This window comes from Thunnus maccoyii, chromosome 11, assembly GCF_910596095.1.
Source record: "Thunnus maccoyii chromosome 11, fThuMac1.1, whole genome shotgun sequence".
NCBI lineage: Eukaryota > Metazoa > Chordata > Actinopteri > Scombriformes > Scombridae > Thunnus > Thunnus maccoyii.
The window spans coordinates 28,662,799-28,675,523 of NC_056543.1; the positions used below are offsets into that span (position 1 = coordinate 28,662,799).

Sequence of the window (12,725 nt, forward strand, 5' to 3'; positions counted from 1 at the left end):
ATATTTACAGCAATGCAAAATGGAAAAAATTAAACTGAAAAAACTGGAAGAATTCTTGCATATAGTAATACAGTATATTAATATTATATATAATGTTAATACACACTCACCAGTCACTTTATTAGGTACACCTGTTCAACTGCTCATTAACGTAAATATCTAATCAGCCAATCACATGGCAGGGACTCAATGCATTTAGGCATGTAGACATGGTCAAGACGATCTACTCAAGTTAAAACCAAGCATCAGAATGAGAAGAAAAGTGATTTTAAGTGACTTTGAACGTGGCATGGTTGTTGGTGCCAGACGGGCTGGTTTGAGTATTTCAGTAACTGCTGATCTACTGGAATTTTCACGCACAACCATCTCTAGGGTTTACAGAGAATGGTCAGAAAAAGAGAAAATACCCAGTGAGCGGCAGTTCTCTGGGCGAAAACACATTTTTGATGGCAAAGGTCAGAGGAGAATGACTAGACTAGTTCAAGCTAATAGAAAGACAACAGTTAACTCAAATAACAACTTGTTACAACTGAGGTATGCAGAGGAGCATCTCTGGATGCAGAACATGTAGAACCTTGAAGCAGATGGGCTATAGCAGCAGAAGACCACACCGGGTGCCACTTCTGTCAGCTAAGAACAGGAAACTGAGGCTACAATTCGCATGGGTTCACCAAAATTGGACAATAGAGGAAAGGAAAAACATTGCCTGGTCTGATGAATCTCGATTACTGTAATGACATATCAATTGAGCATTGTTTAAACACCACAGCCAACCTGAGTATTGTATTGTCCACAGTTACCACAGTGTGTCCATCTTCTAATGGCTACTTCCAGCAGGATAACACGCCATGCCACAAAGCTCACATCATCTCAAACTGGTTGAGTTCACTGTACTCAAATGGCCTCAACAGTCACCAGATCTCAATCCAATAGAGCACCTTTGGGATGTGGTGGAACGGGAGATTAGCATCATGGATATGCAGCCGACATATCTGCAGCAACTGTGTGATGCCGTCATGTCCAAATGGACCAAAACTTCTGGGGAATGTTTTCAGCACCTTGTTGAATCTATTCGATGAAGAATTACGGCAGTTCTGGAGGCAAAAGGGGTTTGACCTGGTACTAGTAAGGTCTACCTAATAAAGTGTCCGGTGAGTGTAGTATACTGTAATAATAGATGTGATCATGTGACACATATGACAGGAATTAGACAGTCACAGAAAACAAACTACATTTTCACTGCACACAGAGAGCTTTATGGAGAAATCTTGGCCCCATGAAAATACTTTTTAAAAACATTTTTATAACTTTGTATTAGTCCCATCTCTCAATTTTGGAAGTCAAAAACAGACAAATAACACAATTCACAGTATACAGGTGTGTATTAAATACTCAACTAGTTATAAAAATAGAAAAAAGAAACATGGTGCACAGGCATCCGATATATTGCCAAAGAAGAAGTGATACGTTGTCCTCCAGATGAATTTGGTATCATGCTCTGAAAATCAGTACAACAAGCTCACTTCCAACACAGCAGACATTTTTGACACTGAACCGAATCAAATCATGATGCATTCAGGTACACAAACTAAACATGCCCAACAAAATATGAAAGTGAAATAGATAAAAGCCAACTTGAGGTTTTGTATCCACAATGTTCCTCGACTAGTCTGTTAACTTATAACTAAATATTTTCCAGATCTTCAAAGGATTGATACAGACCTGTCCATTTTAATTATACCGTATGTTCGTATGTAATATTTTTTATATTGAGTGCTGACCAAATCCTTCAAAACCAGTCAGATCCGGAAAATGTGTAAGTAACCCTCACTAAGTTCAATCAATGCACTTTGTAACACTGAGTAGTGATCTGTGAAACAAACATCAAAAGTCAAATTTAACATTAAATCATGTGAAGTCAAGTCCAAATCAAACAATCATAGTTCCAACATCAAATATAAGTGAGATGAAAGACAAATTCACCTGTTTCAGTATCATAGAATCTATTTTTATAACATAAAAGAACATTTCAGACATTTACTGTGCTGGTAAGTTACAAGGTGAAGCTGGGAATACTGCTGCCTCTCTTTCCCCCGTGTTCCAGTGCCAATTAAGATAATGGATAATTATGATTTAAATTAGGGTTTGATGATTATTGACAGTTACAGATACAGTACCTGCAAGTCAATATGTCCATTTTTAATAGAACAGTTGATGACAGCTACAGAAAAACATGTCACTCATTGATTCTCTCAATTGTTAAATTATATTTTGTGAATAATATCTTAATTTAAATGCTAAAATATCCAGGAGTTTCATTTAAATTGATAAATCTGTCTTAAACAGAATTTAAGTCCAATTTTAGAGCCCCATGATAAGCTAAATGTTGCTTCAGAGGTTTTAAATCCTGACAAGAAAAATATGTGGGCAAGTGATATATTGGCACCAAATATTTATAATAAAAATGTGTCAATATTGGCCTTGCAGCATTCAAACTGTAATTTAAATAGAGGGAAGGAAGATCAAAAGCTCTGCATGCTCAGACTGAAGATGTGAACTAAGGTGAGAACAAGCACAGGGAGCGAGGAGGAGACAGTGTCATAACAAGTGACATGTGACACCTTCATACTGCTATACTGTAAATTATATAGTGTTTCCAGGAGAGAGTGTTCTCACAGTTTGGGAGTGTCGGTGGGAGCCAGTGGTGCTCTGCCCCTCTGGAATCGAGGTGGTAGATTCCCGTCACTATCACCTCCTGTGAAGTGAAACATTAAAGCTTCTGTTAGTAATGAGATTATCATCTTTTCCAACATCTGACGTCCTGACAACACGACAGATGCAAAAACATTTGCGCTGCTGTGTCACACCAAACCACACAGAAACAGTAATATCACATAAAACCATTGTCTGTTCAGCTAAATGCCCACTTATTCTCTTTATTCAAAACAGTGAAAAGTAAAATGCATCACTTCCTGTGTAAAGAGAGACTTTTTTATAAGAGCTACAAGAGAACACATGTTTAAAACAGCAAAAATATAAAATATTTCACAAACTGGTCAGAGGTTGAACCAACATTTGAATACATCTGGTATACATGTCACACATGTCATCAGTCTGTGCTGATCAGTGTCTGAAAGTGGTTTCCGTTTGATTATAACAACGTGTAACTTCCTTTTTTGGTGGAGCTGCTCTACTTCCTCTTTTCCTTCCCTCTGTATTCAGCTACAAATAGTAATTTCCTACATTTCTCAGCATGATTTTACAGTAACGTATCAGTGAAAAGAGCATTAGCAGAGCACAATTTTCCTCTTAAGACATGTCTTGAGTCACTCCTGTGTAGAACACCTGTAGGCTCTGGTAGTATGTTTTTCCCTGCATTATGTATTTAGTACAGTTACACCCTACACACCAAATATCACATCAACTTTACATAACATGCTCTATTTTTAACTCCCTGCTGAGCTGCATTGCAGATATAAAATCCAGGATGGCAAAAAGCTTCATACAGCTAAACTGAGAGAAAACTGAGGTCCTGTTCTTTGTTCCCTGCAGAATTTTAAAACACAACAGTGAATGTCCTTGTGCCTCTAAAACTGAATGTATACATCCATACAAGAAATCTCAGTGTTATCTTTGACTCTGCATGATTTATAATTTGATAAACAAATCAAGTCCGTTGTCAGCACCAGTTTCCTCCATCTCAGATCACTTGCAAAACTAAAATAATTCCTGTCTGTTAAGGATTTGGAGACTGTAGTTCTCTCTATGTAAGAATCAGTCAGTCAGCTTTATGTCACCTGCAGCAGGTTCAAAATGCAGCAGTGAGACTCCTCATTGGTACCAAAAAGAGAGACCACATCTCCCCTGTACTGGCCTCTCTTCACTGGTTACCAGTAAAATACAGGATTTATTTTAAGATTCTTTTATGTGTTTTTAAAGCACTGCATGGACCAGCACCAGCTTATCTTTCTGTACTCCCCATCCCCTATTCTACCCCCAGACCCTTCAGATCTGCTGACCAATCACTGCTCATCATTCCACGCTCCCAGTTAAAATCCAGAGGTGATCGGGCATTTTCCATTGTTGGCCCCAAACTGTGGAAGAGTTTGCCACTTATTATTAGATCCTCCCCCTCAGTCTCTTTTCTTTATCCTTTTAAAAGTCATTTTGATGACGTGACTGGTCACACTCAGCTTTATTTGTTCTCTGTGCAATGCTGCTGTGTTTTTATTATATTTATTATATCTAAATTTTAATTATTCTAATTAATTATTATTCTACATTGTATTCATCTTCTTTTGATCCTCAAAATTATGTCTGTGATTTTATTTGATTGTAATTATCATCTCTCTGTAAAGCACTTTGGTCAGTATTTGTTGTTTTAAATGTGTTCCATAAATAAACTGACTTGACTTGTATTTCACGTAAGTGATAAATCACATGAGTTGGCCGACTGAACATAGTGTAGCGTAGTCATCTGGCCTTGATGTCACATTCTATACATTTTGCTGGTCACCCACACACATCGACCAAAGTTTGTTACAGTGTTTCAGAGAGGCTTTCTCTTCTAATATCCAACACTATTGGGACTTATTAAGGAAAGTGTTGGCTCCATGTTATGCAGATCTGTATGATTGCCCATCCACTAGATCAGGTCACATAAATCTCAACTGTCTCCACTGTCTGTGATAGATTTGACCTACTGCTGCACCGCCGCCCTGCAACCCACACCAGACACTAACACCTCCTGTCCAGCTATGAAATGTGATCCTCCACCTGTGATTGGGCAAGGGCTGCTTTTAGGATGGTAGGAGAGCAGTCAGGGGGGAGGAGGGGGTTGGGTGGGAGAACAGATAAGCAGACAGTTAGCCAAGGGGTGGTACATTGTGTTAATCCAATGTACCACCCCATGGCACAGATTTTTTTGGACAGCCCCTAAATTTCCAAGCTGTAATCCTCATCAGATAAGAACACAGCTGCTGCCCAGCCGACCTCACCACTGCTCTCTCACATCAGTTACAGTATAAAAACCCCTTATTCACCACATACACACACACACACTTACAACTACACACCACACCTGATTATTCTGAAACCGCATCAAGGCAACACCGTGCTCATTTACTGTTAAATTGTTTTCACTGAGCATCTGTGGAAGCTCCTGAGTGAACAAATTTAACTCTGCTACTGTACCAAAGATGGCTGTAAGCTTATGAGTGTCAGAGCCAAAGCAAACACTAATGCAGAGCAGCTGGCTGGGAGGGAATTTTAATCTTAAAGTATGGTTTGAAAATAGGATAATAATCCAGATATCCAGAGCTGAGAAGGCCGGCAGGGAAGAGTGTTGGCTGCCATTCAATGCTGATCTACTGCATCGAATAGTTTGATGGTTCTATACAAACAATGCAATCAAACTCTAATTTGAAAATGAACAATATATTTATATGTCCATTTGCAAATCCAAAAGACCAAACAGCCCGAGCATCAGATCCACCAAAGACAGATGAAGTGCAAAACAGCCAGAAAACCAAAAAACTCTATTAATCTGAGAATATTCCACAGCAGAGGTTTCCCCTCCCAGCTGAGGATATCTTATCAGAGCTGGGCGATAATTCAGTACAGTAATACTGTATATTGATCATATCTTAACATCTGTTTCCAAAATAATTAGCTGCAAGGTGATTGTAATGAAATATTTATAATAAAAAAGTTTTTGTTCTCCACATAGACCACAGTTAACTGCATTAACATAATTTTGGCCAGTTGAGAGAACAATTTCCCCAGAGGGTCCATTTAGTAGCAGTTCATAAAGCTTTTTAATGCGATCACATGATCTTCATCAGCAGATGGAATTTGCCCAGCTGTCACAGAATTGTAGATTTTTTTTTTTTTTTTTCTGGGCATTTTAAGGACTTAAGGTCCATATGCTGATGAAGATCCTGTAATATGACTGGAAGCTCCAGAACAGCTGTTAAATAGACCTTGTGATGAGATTGTTTTCTCAACTGCTGGTTCCATGGTCAAGAATTGACTCTTAACATTATTCTACCATTTACTTTCTTGATTTGCTTATTTTGTCCACTTAATCCACTTTTGATATTTGGAGAAGCTGTAAACAGAGAATATTTGGAGCTTTTGCTTGAAAAATAGCTGTCAAATAAATATTGTTTATTTGGCCTGAGTTACTAATTACTTTTCAGATTAGAATTTAGAATAGAGTAGAAGAATAAAAAACATATGACAAGCTTCTAAAATACAATGCATTGTTAAAGATTAAACCAGTGATAAATGGTTGATGGAAAAAGCGATAAATAAATCTCTGACTCTGCTTGTGACTGCCTACACAAAGGCAGCCTTGTCATGTTTCATGAGGTCTATGAGTTGTTAGCAGTTCCAAAATAAAGAGATTTCCCCACTAAACTTGTCAGATGGTTTCATTTTGTCAGTTGTTTGAGACTCAAAGAGGTTAAACTCTCCAGTATAAGAAAGCAGAGATTAGACAAAAGTCCAAAAAGTGAATATAGCATTGTGTAGCAGAATCCCGTAAATCATCTTGTGACCCTTTGAAGGGTTTCGATCCTCAGTATGGGAACCACTGGATTAATATGTATATAAAGACAGGCCATGACAATAAAATGCTGCTTACACATTGTTTCATCAGTATTAATAATGCAATTTATTATGATATATAATATATTTTTGGTACTTTGAGCACATGTTGCTGATAATACCTCAATACTTTAACTTAAGTAGTTTTACTTGTAATTGAGTATTTTAATATTATATTGACTTTAGTTTCATCACTCAGCACTATCTCACTACGAAGCTGGGTTAGTAAGAACTGTGCACTGCAAGCCATCCATGCACACACACCACCCCCATGCCACTCTCCGCCCAGGTGAGGTACTTACATGTAGCTTAAGTGGTGACCCAGTGTGTTAGCTCCAGCACCCTGCCCTTCTACCTCAAATAATCCCTCTCACTGCCATAATCCGTTAAGGAGCCCGCCACATCAGCAAAGTCCTCCAGGACCAGGCTGGTGGAGTCCTCACCAGAGGGCAGCTCCGGGTCTGACGCCCAGGGGTGGTGGTAGCGGTCATGCTGGGGGGCCTGAGGTTCATCCAGGGCGGTCTTCCTTGGTCCCTGCAGGTGTGGTTGGAAGGGGTGAGACTGGTCTGGATCAGACTTCTGGTAGGCCGGAGCTTGGTCTTCAACCTGCTGTTGAGTTTGTTGCTCCTTTGTTGCGCCGCCGTCACTGCCGCTGCCGCCTTCGCTGCTCTGCGAGGCAGGGGCCAGCACGTGGTAGAGGCTGGGCAGGCGGATGTCCAAGAGCATGCCGCTCTTGATGAAGAGCTTGTTGTTGAGATTGTAGAGCTTCTCAGCGATGTCGTAGCCCAACATGACAGAGAACAGACGGGCGATATAGCGCTCCTTCGATATTAGCATGTAGAGGCGGCGGCGACGCCATGAGATGTAGCGAGAGTCTTCCTCTGCTGTCAGGGTCACCTGAAAGAAACGGGTGAATATCCACATGTTAATTTTAACTACCACAGGGACACCATGGGCAGATTTCCACTTTTTTCCTGGTCTATCCTAAATATAAATCATTTCTCAATAATGTAATGTTAAAGGAATAGTTCAGCATTTTGGGAAATATACTTCGCTTTCTTAACAAGAGTTAGATGAGAATTTGCTTAGCTTAGCATAAAGACAGGAAGCAGAGGGAAACAGCGAGAACCTATAAATTTGTACAAATTAGTATGCTATATGTTATATATGTTATATCTCCCCAGATTCCAGTCTTTATGCTAAGCTAAGCTACTTGCCTGCTTGCTGTAGCTTCATGCAGGCAGACATGAGAGTGGTATTGATTTTTCATCTCTGGCAAGAAAGCAAATAAGCTTAGAATGTCAAATCATTCCTTGTATGAGAAACAGCAGCTATGTCCTCTTTAATATTAGGGGAAATATTTATTACATAAAACACAAACGCTAAGCTCCGCTGGCAGCAGCAAGGTAACGTGCAACAAAATGAACAAAGTTGCGATGTAGCAAGTCATGGGCAGACAGTGTATTGAGTAATGACCACACCAGTGTCTAAACAAACAAAAGTGACATTTGTTCACATGCTGTGCAGCTAAGCAGCTAATTTGCTGGGTTGCTAATTGACTTCAGTGGTGCACTTTTACCCAATGAAGACATTGGAGTCAAATTTACCAATATGGACAATATACTACCACATTTCAATATACTTGCTCTGTTAATTAATTTTCCTAAGCCTTTCTATCTGTTGCAACTGTGAATGTTTGTTTTGTTTCCACTTTAATTGAACTAATCAAAAGCAACAGGATATGTGAAAGACAAGAGGACAACTACTTTCCCCTGTTCAGCTTATCAGTCAGATGCTGACTCAGATAGTAGGCAACAAAAGACAACATGATATCCATGTCTGGTTTCTTGTTCCAAATCCTGTGACAATGACAGCACTCCAAGTTAACCTCACATTTTACAACCACATTTTGGACTTCCTGCCTCACGTCCGCTGGTTAAAATTACTTTAATAAAACATTAACACAAACTAGATTTGTGTCTCCTGAAGTGCACTGCATGTCAAGTCCTGTACCTGAAACTTTCCCTCCTCATTTGGCCTGAGAGACTCCCACTCTGGAGAGTCCAGGAACTGGTGGCGGTAGATATAATGCAGGAACTGGCCCTCCAAAGATACATTGATCCTGAGAGAGACAGAGAGAGAGAGAGAGATACAAGGTTAAAAAGAGAGACAGGGATTAGAGAGTGATAATGAGAGCAGAGAGAGAGCTGGAGGTCACTTTGCAGGGCCAGTCTAAAGACCTTGGAAATACAGTACATATTAGCATAATTATCTCTGCCAGGGCAGCTATGGATAGACTGAAGAGTATAAAGTTACTTAAACAGTACATACACAGAACATTTCTCACATAATGCTTAGTTACTTTCTCTGTCATGAAAAAAAAAAACTTCCACAGAGTGAAATAATCCAGCACATTACATAGTAAGCCTTCACTGGATGACATCAAAGTTTCTGTTTTATTCTTAATTCCGTGTGAGTTGAATGTTGTCATATCACTGCTGCAAACGTTCCTCATATCAGGCTGACATCCACAGACAGAAATAGAAGTCTTTTTCAGGAAATAATTCTTCAAAAACTCTATTCTCTCCTGAACATCATTGTCACCAAGTCTTTGTGTGCCTTTGTCATCCAGAACAGCAGCTAACTTCAAGGTAGGACTCACAGTTACAGTTGCAAAAGTTAAAACTATTAAATAGAATGAATAAAAATAGAATTACAAATGTCAATCACTATAAAAATGTTTGAGAAAATCAAATATACATATTATGACCAGTCATAAAAAAGCACTATGTTGTAGATGTGTTTATTTAGACCCTTCATAACAGTGGTTGTTTATTATCGACTATTTTGCTGTGTATTGTAGTATTAATGTCCCCTGTGAGGCATTTACACAAGCAGGGTTAGGGAGTTCCACTGGGGAGTCCCATGCTAAAAATGTCACTGCACTACTAGTACTGTAATTTGTGCCACATACTAAATGGCCAAATGTATGTGGACACCCCTGTCTTTTTGTATAGGGCTGCTTTTCCTGGTCTGGGCTATAGGCTCCTTAGTTCAAATGAAGGGAAATCTTACAGCATGAAGGTGGCTGAATGGGAGTAAATCCCTGCAGCCAAGTTCCAAAACTGCCTTCTCAGAAGAGTCAAGGCTGTTATAACAGCAGATTAATGGTCTTAGAATTAGATGCTCCAACAATCACATGTTTGAGTGTCATATGGTGTTAACCTTTAGATCTAAGAATAATGTCTTTACAGTCTGACAGACAGCTTAAAAAGAGTAAACAATTATTTAAAATGACAAACTAAATTCATTAATCCACCACTTGAACTTTTACATTCCAAATTTGGCCCATACACTCAGAGCCTTCAGCCAACATTTAATTCAAGAGAAGAGGAGCAGTCAGTGTCCACTCCTGTCCCAAGTACAAAGATATCATTTAACCAGTTGGCACTTTGCAGAGGGACGGCACAGTGGTGAGTCACAGACAAAAATACTCTGTTGTTTACAACATTTCTTTCGTGTAGACTCCAACACTGTGAGATCTAATGCAGCTCTACTTTGAGGATGTTTGGATGAAGGGGATAGATTTCCTGTGGTGGTTACACACTGTCAACAGCATGAAAGAATCAACAATAGGAATATGGTTTTGGAATTGTACGTTTAAAGATGATATTTCTTGATAACAATGTGTGTAAGTTTTTCCATCACTATAACACATAATATTGTTTATGGTAAAACTAAGTCATTGTCTTCTCTTTCTCCTGAATTCAGTCATACTTCAACCTAATAAAGTCTGTCCAATAAATGAAATGCCAAATAAATGAAAAAGCTGAAAAGTTATGTTATACCTATAACCTGCTGGGTCACAAAACTCCCAAACCACACAGGAGGTGCAGACACATAGAGCAAGAGGAAACAACAACACAAATACCTGAACAAGAATAGTCCTGAAATAAATACCACTTCGAGAAGCTTGTCATTTTTGTTGAGACTGTGTCAGAGAAGTGTTGGTCAGCTGTGGAAAGTAAGGAGTACATACTGTACTTCTTGGGGTCGATTGTAGTGATGAATCCACATAGAATAATCACCTGACTTTTCCCGCCGTTTCCCTCAACTCTACAGATCCAGCCAAAGCAACTTTACTGTTTTGGTTCAGTGTCCCCGCTCTCATCCGCGTTATTTCCGACTGAAACAGGCAACTGCTTTCAGGAAAAAGTCACTAAACTGACTGTGCACTATCTGCCCAGCACCAAACAACAAAGTTAGCGACTAGCTAGCTGAACATAGTGGAGCACTTTGCAGCTAAAGAGCCAGAAATATTCCTCAGGAGATGGTGGAGACCAAAAAATGAGCTAAAAGAGAGTGAATATTCTTAACATTCATCAAGTGGCCAGGAGCATGACTCCAAATGAATGTTGCTTTTTGTCTGCTGAATGTGTAAATAAGAACCCATTGGCTAACATGTTCACCATATCAACATAAAAGGTGATATGTCAGTGTTGTGTTTACAGTTTGTTTCTTGTGTCACCAAGTGGCCAAAAAATCAATTAATGTAGGTTTGAGTAACATTTTGAATGCAGAACTGTATTTTTATATTGTGGTACTGCAACTTTAACTGAACTAAGTGTGTTGGTTCTAGTCAGTGGAGACAGTTACGGGTGGATTGCATTATGTTGTACAGGTGTGTAGATGTACACACACACACACACACACACACACACACACACACACACACTCCCCACCTCCCGGACAGCAGAAAGGAGAGCTGGTCGATGGGCGTCTTGCCCTCCACAGCGTACGTCTGCCCTGCCTTCAGCTCCACCACCCTGTTCTCAAAGGCACTTGCAATCTCCTTGAACACCTCAATGGGTACGCCCAGCGGCAGGTAGACGGACTGGTAGAGGGAGGACAGCTCCTCGTTGGGCAGGCCTTGCTGATGCAGCCGGTAAAGGAGGTGGCAGATCTGAACCAAGCAGGCACTGAGCAGAAGCAGGTTCCAGGTGAGGATGTCCAGGCCACACATCGTCAGCCAACCCCACAGGGTCAGGCACACGAAGGAGGGCGTGAGGAAGCCAAAGATGAAGAGGCATCCATATGCCCCACTGCCTCCCATGTAGCCCAGGAACAGGATGCTGTTGCCCAAGTGGTAGATGGCTCCCTCTGTGTTGTTGCTCCAGCCATCGCACATTGGGCCAAAGAGCAAGCTGTCCAGCAGAGTCGAGTTGTATCCACTCATGTTGGAAACTCCTCAAATGACAGGCTCAAGAGAGGCTCTAGGTGTACAAAATAAACAAAGTCAAAAGGAACCGTCAAGACTTCTTATCCACAGAAATGTGTTATTTCTGTCTAATCAACTGTTAGATGTTTTTGTTTGAATCACAGCTTGATCAAAAAATAAACAGCTGATACTGGCCAAAAATGTCACAAGTAAATGTTTGTTCCCTTGGCGAGCAGTGGAAAATTCTTCAATGTGAAGAAGTTCTCACGGCTCTATTTGCTATAGAAACACAGCTGGAATGGGTTTCTTCTTCTTCTCTCATTATGCGTCCCTTCCTCTCTCCTCTGGCTTCTCGCCCCGTCTTTCCCCTCTGTGTCTTCCTGTCGTCTCTATTGCTGCTCTTTTTCTGTCTATTTCTCTCACCCACCGGCCTGTACTGGGGAGCTAACAGCTGGAAGAGAAGGGATAAGGGAGGGGGGCGTTGATAGAGCCCTAGAAGGATAACCATGTTTGGAATTGAAACCCAAGGAGGAAAGAGTGGCGGACAGAAAGCAGGCCTGCTACTTAACATAACAGAAAGAGAGAGTGAGACAGGAAATGGGAGGGAGAAGAGGGACTATGACAAATATATTGAAGAGACTGTGCTTTACAGTGTCACACACTTTAAAAAAAAAAAAAAAAGTTCCTCCAGAGATTCACCTCAGTTCTTCCACCCAAAGTTCATGAATCCAGTTTACTTCCAAGAGAGCAGCCCCACTGCTACGTATTTAGAGACACTGAAATAAGTGGGATGACAGTGCAGGTCAGATTTCAGGTATGAACACCCACCACCTCACATATCCAGCTGTCCTACCAGCCAGCTCACAATTCACAGCCCACAGGAACGAGTCCATCTCAT

The 12,725-nt window shown here is 40.3% G+C and overlaps 1 protein-coding gene across 2 annotated transcripts; it reads right to left on the reverse strand.

Moving 5' to 3' along the window:
- Positions 1-34: 34 nt before the first annotated feature.
- popdc2 (popeye domain containing 2) lies at positions 35-12,242 on the reverse strand. 2 transcript variants are annotated; one of them, XM_042427373.1, is made up of 4 exons: positions 11,352-12,242; positions 8,623-8,731; positions 7,053-7,506; positions 35-2,755 (listed from the first exon to the last, which is right to left on the reverse strand). In XM_042427373.1, the coding sequence occupies exons 1-4, from the start codon at positions 11,843-11,845 to the stop codon at positions 2,673-2,675; spliced, it is 1,140 nt and encodes a 379-aa protein (XP_042283307.1). In that variant the 5' UTR covers positions 11,846-12,242; the 3' UTR covers positions 35-2,672. The 2 variants fall into 2 exon arrangements, with proteins under 2 accessions (XP_042283307.1, XP_042283306.1); XM_042427372.1 differs by having other exon boundaries at positions 2,672-2,755; positions 6,912-7,506.
- Between the last annotated feature and the right edge of the window lie 483 nt (positions 12,243-12,725).